Raw genomic sequence first — 22970 nt, 5'->3', positions numbered from 1 at the left:
CCGCGGGCGGAAATCTAGTAGTCTATAATTCTTCCATTTACTGTATCACAAAATTCTTCATAGATTTTTATATATCCGTACTACACCAATTACATCACCCTGTATTTATAAACAATTGCAAAATAAAAGCTAAACATAGGCCGGGAGATACTGACACAAAATTTCGGGTCATTTGTAACAGAATGGCGGTTCTACAGGGCACTATGTGTTTTTAGACCCGAAAAAGTTTCATTCTTGTTTTATTGGAAATATCTAAGGAGCTTCTCTTTTTAAATGCACGAGTAGAACACCCAGAGTTTTATTTCAAAAACACGATTTTTAAAAAAATATTTAAAATATTGGAATTTTCGCGGCCGACTGAGCTAAATAAATTCGTATAAAAAAAAATAGATACACTAGATAATTTATTATGTTGCTAATATATGTAGTGATTACAGGCGCAAATTATCCCTTTTTGAAATTTTCGATATTGTCGATAGAGGCGAAAGTATTGTAATTTTTACTGATTTTCGTTTTTATTTTTTTATATTATATGCAGGCGTTAGTAGAAGCTCTGTTTAGTACCAAAAGAAGCCTTGAACTGAGGGCTACATGTGACAAAAATACCACATTCTAACCACGAAGTTATTACGAGATATAGATTTTCAAAGTTTTCAATGTCAGGGTTGACCCTAGTAAAGAAAAAGTCAAAGCTTTTTTAACAATTATATATAGGTACATATATCATCTATCTATTACCAAGTTTTTGTTTATGTTTTAAGTCGTTAGTTATAGTCGATATTTTAATATTATTCAATATATTATTATAGGTATCCATATGATATGTAATAAATTAACTCAATAAAAAAAAATCTTACATTTTTAAGAAAATTCAATAATATCAAATTAATACAAATAAATCTCCTTTTTCGTCAATATTTTGAGCATTGATCATAGTAATCTCATTAAAAGTCAAACGGAATTAACGGTAAAAACATTGACAACCCTATCTTTGAATTCTTTGAAAATCTATATCTCGTAATAACTTCGTGATTAGAATGTGGTATTTTTGTCACATGTAGCCCTCTGTTCAAGGCTTCTTTTGGTACTAAACATAGCTTCTACTAACGCCTGCATATAATATAAAAAAATAAAAACGAAAATCAGTAAAAATTACAATACTTTCGCCTCTATCGACAATATCAAAAATTTCAAAAAGGGATAATTTGCGCCTGTAATCACTACATATATTAGCAACATAATAAATTATCTAGTGTATCTATTTTTTTTTATACGAATTTATTTATCTCAGTCGGCCGCGAAAATTCCAATATTTTAAATATTTTTTTAAAAATCGTGTTTTTGAAATAAAACTCTGGGTGTTCTACTCGTGCATTTAAAAAGAGAAGCTCCTTAGATATTTCCAATAAAACAAGAATGAAACTTTTTCGGGTCTAAAAACACATAGTGCAGGGGTCTTATTACGCAATGACAAAAAGAAAAATGATGGTCAGAACGCTGGTACCGGCGGACTAGTCGCGTGGGCGTTAGTCGAACTCGTCAGATAAATAGCGAAAGTCAAACGATTTGTAACACAAAAATTTTAGAATTTACCGATAGCCCATAAAAAAGATGTAGGCGGTAGTGTCATGCCATACTTTTCCGGTGTAACTACGAATAAAATCTTACGATAAGAAAAAAATCTTATACACATTCGCCACCTCCCACAGGTATGGCATTATCACACTTCTATTTATAATCATTCAGGAGTTGTTGAAAAAAAAAATGTAGGGTGGTACAAATCGTTTGGCGAGAAAAAAAAATTCAAAAATTTGCAGATTTTCCGCGGTATGGCGACTATTTGGAATCGTCCGAAAAGTATGGCATGGCGATTTTAGTAAATGGCTGCACGACGATGGTTACCTGTGCAAAAGTTAGCCCGGTACAAATGGTTGAATTGTTTTTTTTAAATCAACGCATTCACGTCGGTAAGGCGGACTGTAAGTCACATGGTAAAAGTATGGCATGACACTACCGCCTACATCTTTTTTAAGGGCTATCGGTAAATTTTAAAATTTTTGTGTTACAAATCGTTGGACTTTCGCTATTTATCCCACGAGTGTGACTAACGCCCACGCGACTAGTCCACCGGTACCAGCGTTCTGACCATCATTTTTCTTTTTGTCATTGCGTACTAAGACCCCTCTAGACCGCCATCCTGTTACAAATGACCCGAAATTTTGTGTCAGTATCTCCCGGCCTAACATGTGCAATGTGTAAATGTGTTGACGTTCCAGCTCTTCTTAATATAGGTATAAAACCGAAGGATCACATAAGATATTATCATTGGTTATTTTAATATTGCATCTACAATTTTTCAGGTAGGTTAATAACAGATACTGAAAGTATGTATTTATGTACACTTTCTTCAAAACTATTTATTTCAATATGTATAATTTAGGTTTACAATCATTTCTTTTAGACTTATTTGAGAATAAGTTAAACATAATGAAGCGTGTATAATCTTCCAAGGTGACACTGGCAGAATTACAAAATACAATCAAAATTGCCATTAAATAAAAAATTGGATTGAATTGTTTGTGAATATAATATCAGCACAAAGTTTAAAATATTTAATTGCATATCTTGCCTTTTTAGCTAATATATAGTTTGTTATGTTTATTGTTTAAACAATATTTTGATATTATGTAAGGAAAGTTGAAAATAATAACTTGCATTGGATGTTTTTTCTACTATGTCTTGCACTATTTAATAAGATTAAGTATAAATCACAGAACAATAAATTATTTACATTGATATTAATAATTATTATTCACTAAGTTCTTCATTGTATTCATCTCTACGAGGTTTTCTGACTTCTTTTCCATCAACAATATCATATTCATCTACCTTTTTAAAACCTGATATCCTTACAACTTGAGCATTTTTAATACCAAGTGTATTGGCCCAAGCTATTCCTGAAAATTTTAAAAGATAATTTAATTTAACAATGAGTATATAAAATTAGCTTTAATATTCTAAATGCTCTTGAGTGCTATAATATATTATGTTTTAGATAACTTTCTAACTCAACAATCGACCTGTATATATCCGCTATTATTCATTTATTCAAAACTCCTAGTCTGTCTAGATGGAAAGGGATACCTATATAAGTCAATGCAATACAAAAAATATATACCTGGAGACATAGATTTTTCTTCGTCACTTTTTAAACCATAATAATGTGCCCAATCAGCCTTTCCTTGGTAAAGAGAGTAAACCATTAAACCAAACGCATTCCATGCCAAAAATCCGTAAGCTAAACTCAATCGTGTCTTCCAAGTCTGTGCAATATCTTCTGGTATTGGTTGAGTCCGTTTTCGAATAAATTTGTGCCACCACCGAGGAATCATTGTGTGTTACAATTTAGTTACGAAACTAGACTGTCCATAAATAAAAGCAGTGGAACTGCAATCACCCTGCTAAAATAAAATAAAATTGTTGACTTGTTACGACATAGGTATATGTCAATTTTCAAAACATAACCTCAGTACGCGTAGAGTGAGAATGAACCATAGAGGAGGCACTAAAATGACAAGGAATGCGTGAGAGAAATACACTTATGACTATAAAGCTAAGAGCAAGAGAGACAGAAACATTGTTTTTTGTTTCTCTCATGTTATGCGATTTCTTTTGTTGGGGACAAAGGCAGTTTGTCCCAAACAAGCGGCTACAGTCCATTGTTTTGCTAGTTTTCTGTTTTTTCTCGCTGTTAAGTGACTTCAAAGTTTAATAAACGTTGACAGTGATCTGTTTTAATCCGACTTTAAGTGAAAATATGGTGCGTTGTAGTGTGATTGGTTGTAAAAATCGGCCGGAACGAAGATTACCAAATATTACCTTTCACACGTAAGTAAACTTATTTGAAGTATATTGTTTTATAGAACTGGATATAGTTGATACATTTTCATTAACTCTAATGTGAAATTATCTACAAATATATAATATTTTCATCGAAATAGACGTAAACATTTTTTTGTGTTATCCGACTAAATTACGAAGTGTTCTTGTTGTTCAGGACGCCATTTGTTTTTACGTAGTTTCAAATTTATGGTATAATCATGTGATTAACATTAGGGATACCAGTACAGGGTAAAATTTTCCCCAAAATCGTGAAATGTTTTTTTAATATTAAATGTTAATGTTTGTGTAAAGTTTGTTACACGGTTCGGTTTTCCGGTTCAGCTTTCCTCATTTGCATTGGTTTAAGTATTTTTTTTTCAATGTCGGTTTTTTTGTATATTCCAGGTTACGATGCACATCATAACGCTGAAGACTGCGAAGCTGGCCCTTCCACACGAGCTGCAGCTGCCACTGAAGGCAGCGAGGACCCTGCCCCGTCAGGAGAGGCGGTGTTGGAGTAAAATCCGGAAGGCCACCCCCCGCGCCTTCCTCACCGAGGTGCGGCGCGCCTTTATAAGAACGAACGAGCGGCGGAGTCGTCCATTTTCGTCTGCTACTCGCGCGCACATTATCGCGGACCCTCTGCCCATTTATTTCTACCGTCATTTTGCTGTTCATTTTCAAATAAATGTATTTCGTTTAATTTGCTTTTAATTTGAACTATTTCCAGTACGTTTTTATTAGACTACATTTACGGCTGTATCTTCTAATTGCGTTGACATAGAAATTTGATTTTATTACTGCTTAAAGGTATAATAGACCTAAGTTTTTGATGTGAATATCAATTATTGAATACCTACATTACATTTGCGTTCATGAGTAAAGGGGTTATAAGATTAATTTTTTTTTTTATATAATGTAATAAAAAATTCATGTTTTTCGTAATTATTCCCGTATCTGTTTTATAAGATATTATTCTGTCTTCTGATTCAAATTCAATTTGAATCTGAATCAGAAGAAATAGCAATTAAAACCGCATATTCTGAAACTAGCAACTACTTGCAAGGGAATCACAACCTACAAGGTACTCCCCACGTCCTATAGCACAGACAAAGAAAAAATTGCTACAAGCAACATTTAAAGATACAACATAATAAAACAATTAGGTTTGTTCGAAGCCCTCGGTGCGCGAGTCCGACTCGCACTTGACCTTTTTTGTCCTAATTTTACTGTATTTTCTATCATTATTTACCATTGATTGAAATGATATCTAAACTTTAGCCTTGTTTTTTTATAAAAAATATATGAACTGGGATATTTCGATATTTGTGGTTAATTGCGAGAAGTGTAAAAGCAAAAGTTGTAATAAATATTTTAAATACCTACAACTTTACCATTAAACTTTATTCCGCAGTTATAGTTTTTTTAATCCCGATCTCAGATCGATCGTAAATAACTTTTCCTCTAATTTTTGTTACCTATATTCTCTTCCGTTTGAAATTGATTTCATTGTTCTATAATATTACTTTTATGTTTCAAAAGTTAATAAAAAATCATGTTGAACAATATTACTTTGTTAATTTCAAAAGTTAATATTAAATTAGTGGTCCACTTAGGTCGTGCACATGGCCCAGGGGGGGGCATGGCCCATGACCCCCATGACCCCCCCCCCTGGATCCGCGCTTGTACCGGCCGGCCGCCCGGCTATATATTTTATACCCGTGCGAAGCCGGAGCGGGCCGCTATGTTTTTATATACAACGTTCACAGTTTTTCTGTAGTGTATTTACTATTTAGTATCAGCATTGCACCCGTGCGAAGCCGGGGCGGGTCGCTAGTTAAGTTAATAAATAACAAAATCTTTTCAAATCTGTCTTTTTCTTCATAAACCTATCTTACAAAAAAATACCCAAACATTTATAGATATTTTGCCAGTTTTTCGGATAAAAAGTTTTTGTAATAGTTGGCAACATTGACGTAAGGATTCGCCATCTCGTTCGGGTATACGCCGATGTCGTCTCTAGTACATTCTCCCTCTACGTCAGTACGTTAAGTCAAAGCTGTCAAACCTGAGTGTCAAATTGTGTCAAACTATAGAAAGTTCACAGACGTCACAGATGTAGTCACTACAGCACAGATTATATAGAAAATACGTTGTTTTCCAGTGTCCAGGATAGTCTGCTGTGCTGTAGACTGTACACTGTAAACGAATAATAAAATTGCAGCAATAGGTAAAATTGGAATGTCTGTTTAGTATTGAAATAACCGATTATGGCTAAATGCGTACCTATACTAAAATATTATTTTTTTACGATTTTTGTCTGTCTATTTGTTCCGGCTAATCTCAGGAACGGCTGATCGATTTTGTTTTATGGAGTTAACTTCAGTAGCAGTCCACTTAAACTAGTTTTCTGTAGTTTTTCAGCATAATATTATAATACATACCTATACATATTTGTCGACTTAACAATCGCAAACACGAATATTATTAATCACCTAACTACACCTAATTTTCTTATTGATTTACGGAACCCTGAAATGAATAAAAACTTATTACCTCGAGAATTAGGTTTATTGTGGTTTATTATTGTCAAGTCAAATCAACAAATATAAAATTTGACAAGAAAAAATATTATAGCAGTTCTTTTATAGCCATAATTATTCACAATCACAATTTATATAGATTTTCCAGAGCTTTTCCTATAAAATTGTCTATCAAATGCTGGAAAGGTTTATCAGAGCAGTGAGAGCAATAAAAAGAACACCATCTCAAATTTCATTGTAAGTCAGATATTTATAATTCGCTACTACCACAGATGCTAATAAGGACACTACGTAAAAACTTCCATATCCCTCAGTCACGTAGTAACGTCACTTCCCGGGTTATTTTTTCCCTTGTAAAGGACGTTCTGCAGAGCTTGACCAGTGTTGTCTGCTGTTCAGTTATGATGGACCGAAAATATTTTTTTAGATTCATTACTATTAACCGTGTCAAAAACGTAATTTATTTTTGACTTGGTTAATCTATCTAAGTAACTATATCTTCTTTCTTCTTCTTCTTCTTATCTTCTTATATATAAAAATGAATCGCAAAATGTGTTGGTAAGCGCATAACTCGAGAACGGCTGAACCGATTTCGATAATTCTTTTTTTATTATATTCCTTGAAGTACGAGGATGGTTCTTATGTAGAGAAAACGTAAATATGTACCACGGGCGAAGCCGGGGCGGACCGCTAGTCTTCTTATATATAAAAATGAATCGCAAAATGAGTTGGTAAGCGCATAACTCGAGAACGGCTGAACCGATTTCGATAATTCTTTTTTTATTATATTCCTTGAAGTACGAGGATGGTTTTTATGTAGAGAAAACGTAAATATGTACCACGGGCGAAGCCGGGGCGGACCGCTAGTCTTATATATAAAAATGAATCGCAAAATGTGTTGGTAAGCGCATAACTCGAGAACGGCTGAACCGATTTCGATAATTCTTTTTTTAATATATTCCTTGAAGTACGAGGATGGTTCGTATGTAGAGAAAACGTAAACATGTACCACGGGCGAAGCCGGGGCGGACCGCTAGTATTATATAAAAATGAAACCCGTTTTCCTTGGTCACGCGCACGGCATCACGCGTGAACGGGTGGACCGATTACGATTGAAGTACGAGGATGGTTCTTATGTAGAGAAAAAGTAAATAATAATTAATTCATATAGTTTTATTATTATTGTCTAATCTTGTCTAGTTTTATTATTATTAATTTGAATACTTTTAACCAGCATGTGCAAAGTTATTATAAGCAACATACTTTCGTGACAAGGTTATATTATAAGCAAGGTCGAAGGTCACTGTTATCTACGGTACCAGGAGATGCCTGATACATAGTTAAAGATTGTTCATACTACAGCACCTTCTTATTTTATTTATTTATTAATAAGATATACACATTGACCCGCAGTGTCGCTGACTATTTGTAGATTTCTCGTTTGCGGATATTTGGGAATTAAAAGCTAAGCTTTTGGATTGCACTTTTGCAATTATAGCCAAGTTAATTTTATTTTATGGAATTAAAGTATCATTTGTATACGTAGTATATTATTATTAGTCTGTGGTATCATCAATAATAAAGACTACAGTAGGTACAATTCAAATTTAATGGCGGCTCAGAACATAACAGATCAGATGCGTAGATATTAGCGGGACGTTAAGGGACCTGCGCACCCGCACTCGCACCTGCACCTAACTTCCGAACCGCCATTAAGTTTGAATCGAACTGTATCTATCAGTATAAATTAGTTATCAGTATTATCATTTTAATTTCTTTGAAACGAAAAGACTTCAGCCTACTCAGCTGCCCAGTAAATCCGTAAATATGTACTTTTAAAAACGAAAATGGGTAGAGATTAAAATTACGGTAGCATAGCATAGCAATCATTTTCAATTAGTTTATAAAGCGTTAAATAATACACAGAAATAATAAAAGCTTGTTATGAAATATGTACCACATCCGATTGATAATATTAATACTCGTTCTATGTACATGCACAATGAAGGTAACTGTTGTTATTCAGCAACGATACTGCGAGTAGCATAACCTTAGCAAAGGCTACAAGTCGATTGGCAATGATTTCACTTGGGACTACAGTCCCAAATAATTTTCAAAATTATTGTAAAAAGATATTTCACTGTAACAACTAAATGGGAAAATCGAATAAAAAGTGAATACGTTTGACTATAAAGTTTAATTGTTGGTTTAAAGCAATATTTTAAAAACTTTTCTGGTTCTAGAGTCAAATCAGAGCGAATAAACGCATTGAGAAAACAATTCGATGCATTTTTAGAAGAAGATAAGAAGCGGAAAAGTCGCAATGAATATATTTTGGGTTGGCTTGACAGGGTCCGGACCTCTACCACTATCACACCTGTGCGATATAAGGTACTTTAGTACTTACTAGCTTATTTCAACACCATGTAATAAGATTAAAATAATTTATTGTTCATCATTATTTTTTCAGGAAAATCAATGTGATTACACACAAGAATTAATAACAAAGTCGTCAGAATATTTACCTCGATTCAGAACACCAGATCCACATAGAAACATCGTATCGACATATAGAAATGTAGATGAAACGGCAATATTAAAAGAAATAAGTAAGAGTTATATTTTGATACCAAAGAAGCATTCAGTTCCCGACATCAACAATCGTTTTTCCATACCAACTTCTTCGAGTATAACTAATTTATCTAATGATACTGATTGGAAAAGTAAATATGATATTCTTAATGAATTAAAACAAAACGATGAAGAATATATTAATACAAAACACCAGGATCCACCACAAACTTGCAACGTGCCAGAAAAATTGTATTATGATAAATACGACTTTCCAGAAAAAGACAATAGTTCAGATAAACATATTAACATAAACGAAACGCCCTCTGAACAAATAAATATTGTGAACAATGGAGACGAACTACGTAAAACAAACGATAATCTAACAACTGCTCCTCAAGATACAAACGAATATGACAAAATTAAATGTAACGACACATTTGATCACACTAAAAATAATTCCTTGAATGATAAAAAAATATATGTAGCAAATAAAGATACAGATACACTTAAGAAAATTGATAATGATTTTACAAAAAACCCCGAAAAGTTCATACCTGAATTAAACGTAGTCAATAATGAAAACTTGCTGTTGAAACCAGAAAATCAGAGAATTATCAATGCTGATAACGGTGAAACGCATGAATTCGAAAATGGAGATTTAAATAAAATAAATGACGATTTAAATCAAAGTACTCAAGAAATTAAATTTAAGGAGAACGAAAATGATATTCTTAATAACTTTAAAGAATCTGTGAATCATGACTTGGAAACAAAAATTCGATACACCGATAAAAATCAACCTAAAGATCTGAACAATCAAAATATATGTCAAACTGAATCGAATGATAATAAACAGCACGAAATAAATATTTCGACAACACAAAATTCGGATTTCATAAACGTAGATAAATTGGAAAGTACAGAGCGGATAGAAGAAAATGTTACAAACGTATCCGAAACTCAAGAAATTATACAAGATGATAACGAAGGTAATATTAACTTAGAAAATGAAGATAATCCCAAGGGTTTCGAAGAATCCACTTTAATCGGTTCAGGTGAGCAATTCCAAACGGATATTGAAACAACTGATCTGAAAGATACTACGGAGAATGATACATCTCAAATAAAAGAATATGAGGATGAACAGAAAAATATGTTTTATTCGGAAAATCCCAATGAAAACTACGCATATAATGAAGAGTTAGGAGGAAACGCTGCAGAAAATGAGGCTTATGAAAACAATGAACAATACTCTTATTACGAGGCTGTTAAAGATGAGGCTAATTATGGCCCCGAAATAAATGAACACGCAGAATCAACGGAACCTTATGATCCTAATTATGAGCAACAATATGATAATCAATATGTTGGTAATCCTACCCAATACCAAAATGAAAATTATGAACAAGGTTACTATAATGTAGAAGAGCAAAATCAGGAATATCAACAAGAACAATATCAAAATTACGACCAACAAAACTATGAACAGCAATATCACCAATCAGATAACCCTGTTGAACAGCAACAATATGATAATGTATATGATAATCATATCGTGGAACAAGATGTATTGACCACCCAAATATCAAATGATGAATCTCAGGGGGAAAAACAAGTAGAGATTGAAAATAGTTATCATGATAATGATGAAATAGGAAATGAAATCGTAGAAAGCGTACCTCAAGTAGAAATTTCTCAAATAGAACAAACAACTGATTTAGAAAGATCATAAACTTTTAAATGCTTGAACCATTGCTTGAACTTTAAAATCTACCTAGACATAAAATTATATTTTGCTTTAGCTATAATAACACACTTAAAGATAAACCAAAACCAAACAATAAAAAGAAAAAAATTCGCTTTATTAGGCACGTATTTCTCTTAAATTTTATATAGATAATGTAATGAAAAAACCTGCCTGCTAGATCCGAAATAAATTATTTATGCAGAACATGTAAACATATTACGATTGTCGCAATATAATGTTTGTTACTAATATTCTATCTGCATAATTTATTTTATTTACCATTAAATTCGATTTCGTATTATGTATTAATATTCAAATAAATTTCATTGAGAATTGACATTTATTTTATTTTATTGATAACTACAGTTTATTTTACTCATGCTAATAACCCTTATCAAAATAAATTATTTCATTACTGGGTAGAAAATATTTGGTCTTTGAATGATTAAAATTTAAAATTGGACGTTTGGTTTTGAATTTATGGCGAAATTAAAATATGTATTACGATTTCTGCTGTACGGCCGCGACGCGGCACAAGCGCGTAGGCGTCATGAGTCATCAAGGCTGGGGTGCGCGTGCAATGCAAGAGGGGAGTTTAGATCTATGAGAAGGGTAATCGCGCGGCTCAGTTATAATATTTTAGAGAGATATTAATAGGCTCCGAAACAACTGGACCAATTTAAAAAATATTCTACCATTAGACACTGCAAAATTGAAAGGATTGGAAACAAATAATAATTTAATATTTTTTATTTAAATCATAATATACCTAAAATATATCTACTTCCACATTCAAGTGTTTGTCCACATTCAAGTTTTATTCTGGTAAAGGCATTTTTTCTAATATTGCTGCCTGCTCTGGTATTAAAGCTTCTAAAGGCTTTTTCCAATGAAATTCTTCCCATGGCAATCTATCCAAACCTGTCGCCCAGTGGTGTATGCGACATCTAACATTAACTTCTTCCTTGTTATTAATCTGTAAAATATTATTAATTTTTAACATTTGGGCAGAATATCTTACAGAAATATTAGATAAAATATATATCAAACATAACAGTAAATAATGGATGTGAATAATGAATATTTATCAATTATATTTTGAATCCCACTGGGTAAATAATTATTTATCATATATAATTAAATGTCAGTTAAAAAAAAAACTGGGAATTTAAGCATGAATGAAACTTACTTTAACAGTTACAAAAAATTCTTTTTCCTGTAAAGATAAGTCAGGTCCATTAATTTCTATGGGTGGCATTGTTATAGCATGTTCAGGTACAACAAACCCAGCTTTCCTAAAAGATGTTTTAATATGCCATGGTTCGAGTTTCCATGGTGTGGTTTTGCTCATGGTTATTTGTAATACTAAACGAGAGAGAACTCCTATGGTCTGAAAAAAAAATCTTAATTTGATTCTGTTCTAAAAAAAGGTTAAGAGAATAATATTACATGCATAATCTAAACAAATTCTAAGATTTATTATTTAATATTTAGTTTTCTAATAAAGATAAATAAAGTATAAGAAATGAGACATATAATTGTTTTAAGTATATTTTTTTTAATAATTGGAAAAAGTTTCTAGTGCTCACCTAGATCACAGGCACAGGAAATATTAGTGCGGAAGAGATTACTAAATAACAATGTTTTTAATGGTGTAAATGTATATGTATAGTTCTAGAATATCTTACCCTCTGGACATAAGGCGAAGTAAATTGTAATGTCTCTTTTGATTTATTTTCATCAGTTTTGAACTTCTGTAAGTTTTCAGGTGTAGCATATACTGCCAGTCCTGGTAGCAGAAATTCATTGTAGGCAACATTTGGTCGCAGTGTTAAAACATCGCCAACATTGCCAACACCTGAAAATGTTATACTTAGTTTATAATTTAGGTTTATTACATCATATTAAAATGAAACCCATTTTCCTTGGTCACGGCATCACGCGTGAGCCGTGAACGGGTGGACCAATTTCCATAATTATTTTTTTATTATATTCCTTGAAGTACAAAGATGGTTCTTATGTAGAGTAAATATATACCACGGGCGAAGCCTGGGCGGACCGCTAGTTATACATAAAAAAAAATTAGGTTTGGTCTGTCTTTATATAAATTCATTAAGTTAACTTAAGTATAACTTTCCAGTTGAATTTCCAGGTTTTTCTTTCTATTTTCGTCTCTTAATTCTTAAAGGATTTCAACTTTTTTGTTTATCCTAACAAGCTTTGCAATAAAAGTATAGGCTGTAACTTTAACAGATTTAAGTCGGCCAAATTCCTGGGTGTGGTTCCTTAGTGAATTAATGGACATATTTCAATTCAGTTTCTTTATATTCAAAAGCATTAGAATGTTTTATCAGACTTCAGAGTACAATTTTCTATCTAGAGGAATAGGATTTAGGACACTTTCTACACAATATCACTTAGAATTAAAATGTTAGGCAGCCTGACAAACAATAAACATGATATAGATACCATCAACGAATTTGTTCAAAATTATTTTCATATCTGGCTTCTTTGAAATATTTGTGTCTTCAACTAATTCGTAAATGAAATGCCGATTCTTCATTTTTGGTACTTTACCGCCTTTCTTGTGTAGTGGAAGAGGCCATTTTCTCTTTAGTATAAAGGTATTCTATGGAACAAAATAAACACATAAAAATAGCCAAAAATAAGTAAAGACTGAGAGAAATAAGAATAATTTAAAATGTAATACACACTCTAGTTTGTTGATTTAACACAGCCTGTGTTTGATCTAAAACACAAGTTTTATTAAGTATGGTACGCAGACCCCACATGGTAAGTAATAGGATCGACTAATCTGATAATAATTATTTACAATTAAATATTATATCTTCTCATACAGATTTATTATTTTTTTGTTTTTAAGATGAGTTTATAGGTTATGCTTAAAAGTCTCGGGCTATATAAATGTGTCATTTGTCATTTTCATACGTCAATGTCATATATATTATCCACAGAGTTCATAACTTTAGTAGTGTATTTGTTGAAAGATGTCTCGTGGACAATAATTGTGGAACTAAGAGCGTTTTCACATTATCCGATCCGATATCGGATATCGGAAGCCGATAGCCGATATCCGATATCGGAGGGAAGTAAAATGTATGAAATATGTACCTGTCTTTCACATTGTCCGGTCCGATATCGGATATCGGAGCCGACACCGATATTCCCAGTGGCTATCGGACGATAATGTTCAGTGTTGCCAACTCAATTTTCGAAAAGGCAGTATACCAACTGCAAAAAAGCACTAGTTTGTGTATTTTCAGTCTTATAGGGCGCTCAATCTTTAAAAAAAATTCTTTGCTTTTAACCTAAAACCCTTTCTATTAAAATAAACCTTTTTTTATTAAGAAAACACACATTTAAGTATTTATAGGCATTTAAAATACGATTTATACGGCTGGTATTTTTATTTGCCGTATTAAAATATACGGCAATTGGCTGAACTGAAGTAAACAAAAATATATTGCGTTCTTAAATTCAAATATCTATCTTCGAAAACATTAGTGTCTATCATCTTTATTTTATCTCATTCTGCCTCGCTCCTCCTCCTACTCGGATGTTGGTTGTGCTGTTTATTGTATTGTTGTCATTGAGTACTTTGTTTTTAACTGACTTCAAAAAAAGGAGGAGATTTCACACCGATTTCATTTTTATTTTGAATTTACAACAAAGAATACAAAGTTTGAAAACTCTTAATTCTAAAATAATTGCTTATGACAATAAAATAATTATGTATCTTTACTTACAGGAAATTACACCAATCATATTACAAATATATTTGAACGAGTGACAATATTAGGTATTTTAGGATATTACAGAATACAGTGTAATAAGAAAAAGAAAAGAAAATGTGAACAAAGATTGTATCACTTAATAAATTTATCATAGGTACTAGGTACATGAACTTTTATAAATGTATGTAGTGAAAAAATGGTAATATATATAGGTTGTAGTAGGTATTGATATAAATTTATTTAATTTATAATGTGTTAACATAAGTATATTATGATATACAAATGACCGATATCAAAACTATTTAGTAAATAGCACATCTAAATAATATGCAGTATAATTTATAATTTGTGATATCAAATCTTTTTTTACATTTTACTTTTCTTTTTTGAAGTTGTTTTTCTTTATCGTAGTTATTTTTAATGTACGTGTACAACTATGATATAACATTTGATTTATTTTTAATTATACCTTTTTTTATCAACTGGCAATTTAGTTTAGTTTTCTCTAAAAATTTCTGGCAACACTCATGATGATATCGGAACGATTTTATCGGACAATGTGAAAGGGCAAATTGTATCCGATATCGGATATCGGCTATCGGCGTCCGATATCCGATATCGGATCGGATAATGTGAAAACGCTCTAAGTCTTGCATAACCTTTTACAAGGGTGCACTCACACACATCAGTCACCGTCACGGCACGTCACCGGACAGGATTAAAAAAAAATATGTATCAATAGTTCTAGTATGACTCTGTTCCCACACGACAGTCGCCGGCACGAAATCTATCAGTGACGTCACCGGTCGTCAAATAATCTTTCCATACATGTATCATACTTTTATCCCCACTCACCCGGTGCCGTCACGTCTCAGTTCAGTCAGCGTCGTGCTACCGTCAATAATTGCTACATGTTCTCTAGCGTGACACACGTCTAATCACTGACTAACCTGATGTATGTGTTCAATGATTCAGTCAAACCGGCGACGTGACTGACGGACAACATGACGGTGACTGGTGTTTGTGGATACGTACACAAACCGTCACCGATCAGTCATCGGTGCCGTGACGGTGACTGATGTGTGTGAGTGCACCCTAAACTGATTACGAACACGACGAAGTATTTCGACCTGTGATTTCGACTTTACAGGCACATTATTTTCATTCATATCGGTAGTGAATCTGTCAGAAGATCAGCAACTGAAAATAAAATCACATAAACCATTGCTGCGGAAATTTTTGATTCTATTTTATAAATTACAATAAGATTTATTTTTCAGTGATTTTTCACTTATCTAACTTCGAAAATTCTTAGTAATATAAACATCAAAAAGGAACTATATGTAGGTACTATAAGAAATTACACGCGAGGCCGGGTTATATATTAGTTTGAATATAATTAGAATGTACTGCGATTCTACACAGCTACCTAATTGATGTATGTAGTTGATAACAAAACGCAGCAAGTCAACGACTATTAGCTATTAGTAAACTGTGGGTAGTTGGGTCAAACTCAAAACTCAAACTCAAGCATTTATTTATTCAATTAGACTAGAAGCACTTTTGAAACGTCATTAAGTACATATTTTTAACATTTACCACCGATTCGGAAAGCAGTATCTACGGAGAAGAATCGGCAAGAAACTCCATAGTTGCTCTTTTTAATCATGTCAGATTTACAATTTTACAAATTACTTATGTAATATCATATTAAATTATCATAATATGCCAAAGAACTGTCCTGTGGTTTTTACGCGACAACCCATGGAGGGTTTTTATCTGCCATATATTCCTTAATACTGTAATAGGCTCTCTGGACAAGTACATTTTTTATATAAGTTTTAAATTTAGAATTACTAAACTCTTTAATATTATGAGGAACAACGTCCGAGCCTCTAGGCACGATTCGTACGAATTTTGTTGGAATTTTGGTACGAATGTGCCACGAGTCAAAGGAAAGCGGCAATTTATAGTATTCGATTGGTATTCGATTAACAAAAATATTAAATCAAAAGTTACGTCTAATCTAGTTACGTCTACTAGTTTTCCACCCGCGGCTTCGCCCACGCCGGCAAAGAAAAACCCGCATAGTTCCCGTTCCCGTAGTATTTCCGAGATAAAACCTATCCTGTGTCCCGGGGTAAAAAGTAGCCTATGTCCTTTCTCGGGTATCAAAATATATCTCTATACCAAATTTCATGCAAATTGGTTCAGTAGTTAAGGCGTGATTGAGTAACAGACACCAGTGCAAACTTAGCACCCCATCTATGGAATTTTGGGTCGAAAATGACCTTGATCGTTAGGTCCCCGTTAGGTCCTTTAAGGTCCACCAATTTTTTCGTTAGGTCCCCTTTAGTTTTTTTTTAAATAATTTTTTAAATTTTAGGTATAAAAAAATTACACTTTAGCACCCCATCCATAGAATTTTGGGTCAAAAATGACCTTAATCTATAGGTCTTCGTTAGGTCCTATAAGGTCCCACAATTTTTTCGTTAGGTCCCCTTTAGTTTTTTTTTAAATATTTTTTTTTTAATTTTGGGTATAAAAAAATTACACTTTAGCACCTCATCCATATCAAAATTGGCGAATTTTATCAAAATCGTATTCTTTACCGTTAGGTCCGTATAGGTCCATCATTGAAATTGTTAAATTATTTATTTTATTAAAATCTATATATTTATAAGAAAGTCGTGTTAGTTACTCCACTTATAACTCAAGAACGGCTGAACCGATTTAGCTGAAAATTGGCAGGGAGGTAGTTTAGAGCCAGGAGAAGGATATAGGATACTAAATATGTACCACGGGCGAAGCCGGGGCACTAGTTATAAAATAATTGAAACCTGCGCATGCGCCTTAGAGCATTAAGACATGCGCACATCATACATAAACAGCGCGAAATTTAAATTGGTATCGTTTCATTTATTAAATCAATAAATAAATCTATACTAGTCACGTCTGGTTCGAAAGATGAGACTGGCTTTTTATTTCGAAAATTTATTTGGCAACACTTAACAGTTAACTGTCATTAAAACCTGAGTTGTTGATGTGTCAAAGCTTGTCAAAGTGATTTTATTTTCTGCGATTTTAGCTTAGGATTTTAGTGATTTCTAATAATTGAAAACTGAGTTGAAAACATGACGAAAACTTTAAACTATGATTAATAAATTTAAAAAGAAACAATTTGAAAGAGATGTAGTTTTCAAGGAAAAACACACAGTGTGACTTGATATTTTGATACTTTTCATCTTGATTGCATTGCACATTATATGATTTGTTTAATATTATTATTATTATTTTGCATGGATGATACCAGTAATCCAGTTATAAACTATTAAAGCAACAATATAAAATTGAACGATCTGTCCGTTCAAAATGTTTAAAGACACAAAATCAGTATCTCAACGAGATTTCTTCTATGACCGAACCATGTTATTCATGTTGAAGAGCAGTACAAAAAAAACAAGATGGAATAACTGCAGAAATGGAAGAGTTAATGATGTCAGAGATAATGATAGTGATTCTTATTCTTTATTCGCGGCTGAACGCGGCTTTTAGATTTAATATGATTATATTGATTAAACAAAATTTAATTGTATTTTATTATGTTTTTTATTACTTTCACTAGCTGTTCTTTTTTTTATCTGTATCAGATAACTGTACCAGATTACATATATATAATATTATATAGATGAAGAGTTTGTAGAGGTTGTTAATCTCTCAAAAAAACAAAGCTCGTAATAATAAATTAAAGTATCAAAACTTTATTTCCAACTATAACCTAAGTTACCATTAGGTTACCTTAATATGATGATTTTTTGAATTTGCCGCCTTTTCCAGTCTTATCTTTCGTTAGCCGGACTATCACCACAGTATCACCATATTTCCTACAGTATGGCGACGAATGTACTTGTGCAGAGAAACGGAGGGGAACTGGCGGGGGGTCGGGCGACGCGGGCCGCTTAATGCAATCACGCTGAGTTTGCATTAACTATCGCGAAAGGACGACGCAGTCGTATTTTTTGTGTAATAATTTTATTATACATAGGTACTTACATATTCTATTATGGCGCGCAAAAACTGTTCCGTTTACGGATGTAAATCTACATTGAAATCCCAGAAGGAAACAATATTTCAGAAAGATTGTATTAATAATTGTATCTGTTGAATTAAAATCAAAGCTATGTATATGTTGTCCTCATTATTTTCTAATCAGATTGTACATCCCAATGCGAATGCATTACTTCTTAAATGGTATAATATACAATTAAGAACATCCAAAAATAAAGTGTCCACGTAAATAATATTTAGCAGTGCAATATCTGTAATTATATATTTATGAACAAATGATTACATCAGATTTAATAATCGCAATTATTTTGAATGTACATATGAATAAATGATTTCATCATAATATTAATAATCACAATTGTTTTATTTCCCATTTGTTGCAACCCTAGCGTATTTTCGTGTGGCAGCGTAAGTACCTACGCTGGCGGCGGCATCGCGCGACATCAAAGGCGTTTCCTTACTGTAGGAAATAATATTGTAATACTGTGCTATCACTATCATTATTATATTATACATAGTATAAAACAAAGTCGCTTTCTCTGTCCCTATGTCCCTTTGTACGCTTAAATCTTTGAAACTACGCAACGGATTTTGATGCAGTTTCTTTTAATAGATAGAGTGATTCAAGAGGAAGGTTTATATGTATAATAACATCCATTAAATAGTGGAGAAGTACTGCTATTTTTGAGGTTTCTAATGTGATGTCGTAAAAAATTACCAGCCTTACTTATAAAAACTGACTGATCTGTTGCATAAACACCTCTCAGTTAAATAACTCTCAACTCCTTAAACAATGATTAAAATAATCTTAGGTACTTATAAACCTATCTCAGCAGTCTCTCAACTAAGTTACGTCAATATATGTATTTTTTTCTAGTAACATTATCGAAATAAAACCCGCTATTCACGTAAAACTTGACTAAAAATGTACTTTTTGACAAATATGAATGGTAGACTTTATTTTGTATGACGTTTAACTGACAGGATATTGATAACTTTCAAATTTCAAACATTTGTACAGATTTGAGATTTTTGATAAATTCAAATTCAGTTTTAATTTAAAATGAGTTCAATGATCAATAAACGTTCTCGTTCGACGAATTGGAGTGAGGAGGATAAGGTACGTAATGTACACAAGAAATCTAATAGAATGTACTTATTTCCTTACATGTTTTAATGCTTATTAATAAATATATATTGCTCTTTAGAAAGTGCTTCGAAAATAATTAGTGCTCGAGCGAGCACATATTATATTAGAGAATAAGGATACGTCGACTAATACAAATACAGCAAAAAAACTTGCATGGGAAGATGTTTTGTCTTGGTTATTTTAGTTTTACTTATTCTAACAGTTTCTTGTATTTAATAAATTGTTACAGTGTAATAACATTATTATTGTATTTATATTTCAGTTATAATATCATTTCACTCCATAAAAGGGACTTAAGCCAAATACAAAATCAGTGGAGGAATTTGAAGAAAGCTAAGGCTTCGGAACACAAATTTAGAACGGCAAGAAACATGACAGGCGGGGGACCTCCGCCACCAAGTCCTCCGCCTGAAGATCAAGAGCTTATAGCAGCTCTTCCTAATGAGTTTGTGGTTGATAACAATCCTTTCGATAGCGATGCAACACATGGCCAACAGGTTTATATTTTTTACATTTTCTACTGCTATTATTCCTTAATTTGGAATATCCATTAAGGGATAATAGCGCTATGCATATATAGTTTTTTATTGTGAGATTGAGTAATTATATTTTATATATTTATAGGAAGTTACTAAGGAGTCTGCTGATGATACATTGAAATTGAATGAAAATGATGAAAGCACTGCACATGCATAGGTAATCATATTATATAATAATTTGTATAATATTTTTATCAGTTATGTTATACAAAAATATCAGTATTATAAATAAAATTTATATTATTTTAAAATAATTATTATTTTTTTATTTTTAGCCTGAATTGCCAAATTTCTCCACTGAATTGCCACGTATAAATCCTACACATCATATTTTCAAAGCTAAACCAAAAAAAACGTAAGTATGTAATGTTGAAAATAGAATTTCATGAAATTTCCTGTGCTTATTGTTCAGCTGTGATTTATGTGAAATAATGTTTAATGTTTATGTTATTTTTACAGTGGGAAATCAAATTCCAATTACGAGCATCAATTATTCCTCCTTGCAAAAAAAAGCAGGGAGGAATTAATGAAGCAACAACAAGAGTTGCATCTATTAAGAATAGAGCAAGAGAGGGAGCTTCACCTATTAAGAATAGAACAAGAGAGGGAGCTTCACGAGAAGAAGCTCCAAATACTTGCATTAGAGGAGGAATATTTAAAAAAAATAAATTTTGAAAAATAATAAAATATGGTTTTTATTGATTAAAATAAGTTTCAATATAAATGGCCCTGTTTATATTTTCGTCTTCATCTTCTATATTATCAGGGATAGTTGGATCGATTAATAATTGATTTTCAAGGCCTGAAGGATCTAGAAAAATACAAAATAAAGAATTAAAATATACTTATTTTTTAAGTATTGGCATTATTAAATATACTTTGTTTACATATTAGTTTGCACAAATACCTTGATTTAAAATAGACTCATTAAAGAGTATTGCAAAACTGCACAAGCAACAATAGTGGTCTTGATCACTTGCAGAGACCCTCGCATTGTTTCGTTGAGTATGCGGAATCTTTGCTTCCACACCCCAAAGCAACGCTCTACAGTATTCCTCGTTCGTATGTGACTCAGGTTGTACCTTTCTTCTGCCTGTGTCCTTGGTCTTAATATTGGTGTTAGAAGATGCGAAGTACAAGGATACCCGCTATCTCCAATCAGCTTCCCATGAAATTCATTCTCCTCAAACCTCCGCTTTATTGAGCTTTCTCTATATATGCGGGAATCATGTGTACTTCCTCTCCAGTGACACACAATATCGCAGATTTTAAGGTCAGAGTCACATACTACCTGTAATTATTGTCATCAATATTATTATAAATTAGAAACACATAATAGCACACATAACAATGAAAATTTATTACTTTAAATACACTATGATCAAACTAAAATGTTATTGTACAATGTTCATACTTGAGTGTTAATGGAGTAATGTCCCTTCCTATTAACATAGTACTGTCCAGCCTCTCCACTCACTTTGCGTATCTTAATATGAGTGCAATCTATTGCACCAATGATACGCTTCATCCCGCATATTATGGCCTCAAATTTCCTAATTGCTTTGGCTTCCTCGGTTGAGTTCGACGGCATATTAATATAACGCGAACTTTTAGAAGCTAACGCAATAGCAACATTTCGGGACAAACGGGAAAGTGTCTGTTGACTCATTCTGTGAATGTCAGCACAATCTTCTTGGATCTTAATGTAATAGATCGTTATACAGGCTTTTCTATTGTATATATCCAAAACTAGAGCACAAGTCACATCTACCTCATGCCGGCCCCAATATCGAATAACTGCCATCACTTGCAGTTCCACTGGAATACCGCCCCCTCGAGTGTCCACGCGAAGGTCATCCCGAATCAAATTAATGATTTGTTGCATGTTATTCTTTCCGAATCTATACCTCGACCGTAGTGTGGCCCTGTGGCCGCTACAAAAAATATATTGACACCATAGATTGACACTAATACCAGGTTATTTTAATTCTAGGTTGAAAAGTAGGTTTTTAATAAATAAGCACTCTCAGAACAATAGATTTATTTAATAAATGAAACGATACCATTTTAAATTTCGCGCTGTTTATGTATGATGTGCGCATGCCTTAATGCTCTAAGGCGCATGCGCAGGTTTTTATTATTTTATAATTTTAATAAAATAAATAATTCAACAATTTCAATGATGAGCCCATACGGACCTAACGGTAAAGAATACGATTTTGATAAAATTTGCCAATTTTGCTATGGATGGGGTGCTAAAGTGTAACTTTTTTATACCTAAAATTAAAAAAAAATTATTTAAAAAAAAACTAAAGGGGACCTAACGAAAAAATTGTGGGACCTTATAGGACCTAACGGAGACCTATCGATTGAGGTCATTTTTGACCCAAAATTCTATGGATGGGGTGCTAAAGTGCATTTTTTTTTATACCTAAAATTTAAAAAATTATTTAAAAAAAAACTAAAGGGGACCTAACGAAAAAATTGTGGGACCTTAAAGGACCTAACGGGGACCTAACGATCAAGGTCATTTTCGACCCAAAATTCCATTGATGGGGTGCTAAGTTTGCACTGGTGTAACAGACAGAGTTACTTTCGCATTTATAATATTAAGTATGGATATTGAGACTAAATTTAGTGAAGTATTGTAAGCGCATTGCCTCCAATTTTAACAAGAACAATAAAATATGCTCTATAATTATATATTGATAA

General features: G+C 32.6%; 3 protein-coding genes and 3 long non-coding RNA genes across 6 annotated transcripts; 3 read left to right on the top strand and 3 right to left on the bottom strand.

Annotated features, from left to right (window-relative positions):
* Positions 1-2721: 2721 nt before the first annotated feature.
* Positions 2722-3526, bottom strand: LOC149480501 (uncharacterized). The gene is made up of 2 exons (XM_089706661.1): positions 3179-3526; positions 2722-2957 (listed from the first exon to the last, which is right to left on the bottom strand). Exons 1-2 carry the CDS (start codon positions 3390-3392, stop codon positions 2809-2811), a joined length of 363 nt encoding a protein of 120 aa, XP_089562787.1. The 5' UTR covers positions 3393-3526; the 3' UTR covers positions 2722-2808.
* Positions 3527-3539: 13 nt separating this feature from the next.
* Positions 3540-4585, top strand: LOC149480500 (uncharacterized). Its single transcript, XR_016317034.1, has 2 exons — positions 3540-3888; positions 4288-4585. It is a non-coding gene; the product is annotated as an uncharacterized LOC149480500 (long non-coding RNA).
* Positions 4586-6470: 1885 nt separating this feature from the next.
* LOC149480499 (uncharacterized) lies at positions 6471-10731 on the top strand. Its single transcript, XM_089706877.1, has 3 exons — positions 6471-6662; positions 8669-8816; positions 8896-10731. Exons 1-3 carry the CDS (start codon positions 6601-6603, stop codon positions 10729-10731), a joined length of 2046 nt encoding a protein of 681 aa, XP_089563003.1. The 5' UTR covers positions 6471-6600.
* Positions 10732-11481: 750 nt separating this feature from the next.
* On the bottom strand, positions 11482-13666 carry mRpL9 (mitochondrial ribosomal protein L9). Its single transcript, XM_089706659.1, has 5 exons — positions 13461-13666; positions 13216-13375; positions 12435-12604; positions 11936-12136; positions 11482-11722 (listed from the first exon to the last, which is right to left on the bottom strand). Exons 1-5 carry the CDS (start codon positions 13536-13538, stop codon positions 11564-11566), a joined length of 768 nt encoding a protein of 255 aa, XP_089562785.1. The 5' UTR covers positions 13539-13666; the 3' UTR covers positions 11482-11563.
* Positions 13667-16752: 3086 nt separating this feature from the next.
* Positions 16753-18096, top strand: LOC149480497 (uncharacterized). Its single transcript, XR_016317065.1, has 2 exons — positions 16753-17564; positions 17815-18096. It is a non-coding gene; the product is annotated as an uncharacterized LOC149480497 (long non-coding RNA).
* Positions 18097-20927: 2831 nt separating this feature from the next.
* Positions 20928-21206, bottom strand: LOC149480496 (uncharacterized). The gene is made up of 2 exons (XR_016317064.1): positions 21166-21206; positions 20928-21069 (listed from the first exon to the last, which is right to left on the bottom strand). It is a non-coding gene; the product is annotated as an uncharacterized LOC149480496 (long non-coding RNA).
* Positions 21207-22970: the final 1764 nt, after the last annotated feature.

The sequence above is a fragment of the Colias philodice genome, chromosome 18 (genome assembly GCF_061535455.1).
Source record: "Colias philodice isolate Cphi_HAF_F1 chromosome 18, ilColPhil1 Martin Lab GWU primary, whole genome shotgun sequence".
In the NCBI taxonomy this organism is placed as follows: Eukaryota; Metazoa; Arthropoda; class Insecta; order Lepidoptera; family Pieridae; genus Colias; species Colias philodice.
This window is presented reverse-complemented; position numbering and strand designations above follow the sequence as displayed.

Coding starts and splice junctions, on each gene's coding strand:
- LOC149480499 (XM_089706877.1), top strand. CDS start 6,601: ATGCTGGAAAGGTTTATCAGAGCAGTGAGAGCAATAAAAAGAACACCA. Junction 6,663..8,668: donor ACACCATCTCAAATTTCATT/GTAAGTCAGATA, acceptor TTCTGGTTCTAG/AGTCAAATCAGAGCGAATAA. Junction 8,817..8,895: donor TCACACCTGTGCGATATAAG/GTACTTTAGTAC, acceptor TTATTTTTTCAG/GAAAATCAATGTGATTACAC.
- mRpL9 (XM_089706659.1), bottom strand. CDS start 13,538: ATGTGGGGTCTGCGTACCATACTTAATAAAACTTGTGTTTTAGATCAA. Junction 13,376..13,460: donor TGTTAAATCAACAAACTAGA/GTGTGTATTACA, acceptor TTTGTTCCATAG/AATACCTTTATACTAAAGAG. Junction 12,137..12,434: donor CTTCGCCTTATGTCCAGAGG/GTAAGATATTCT, acceptor TTTTTTTTTCAG/ACCATAGGAGTTCTCTCTCG.
- LOC149480501 (XM_089706661.1), bottom strand. CDS start 3,392: ATGATTCCTCGGTGGTGGCACAAATTTATTCGAAAACGGACTCAACCA. Junction 2,958..3,178: donor AGAAAAATCTATGTCTCCAG/GTATATATTTTT, acceptor TAAAATTTTCAG/GAATAGCTTGGGCCAATACA.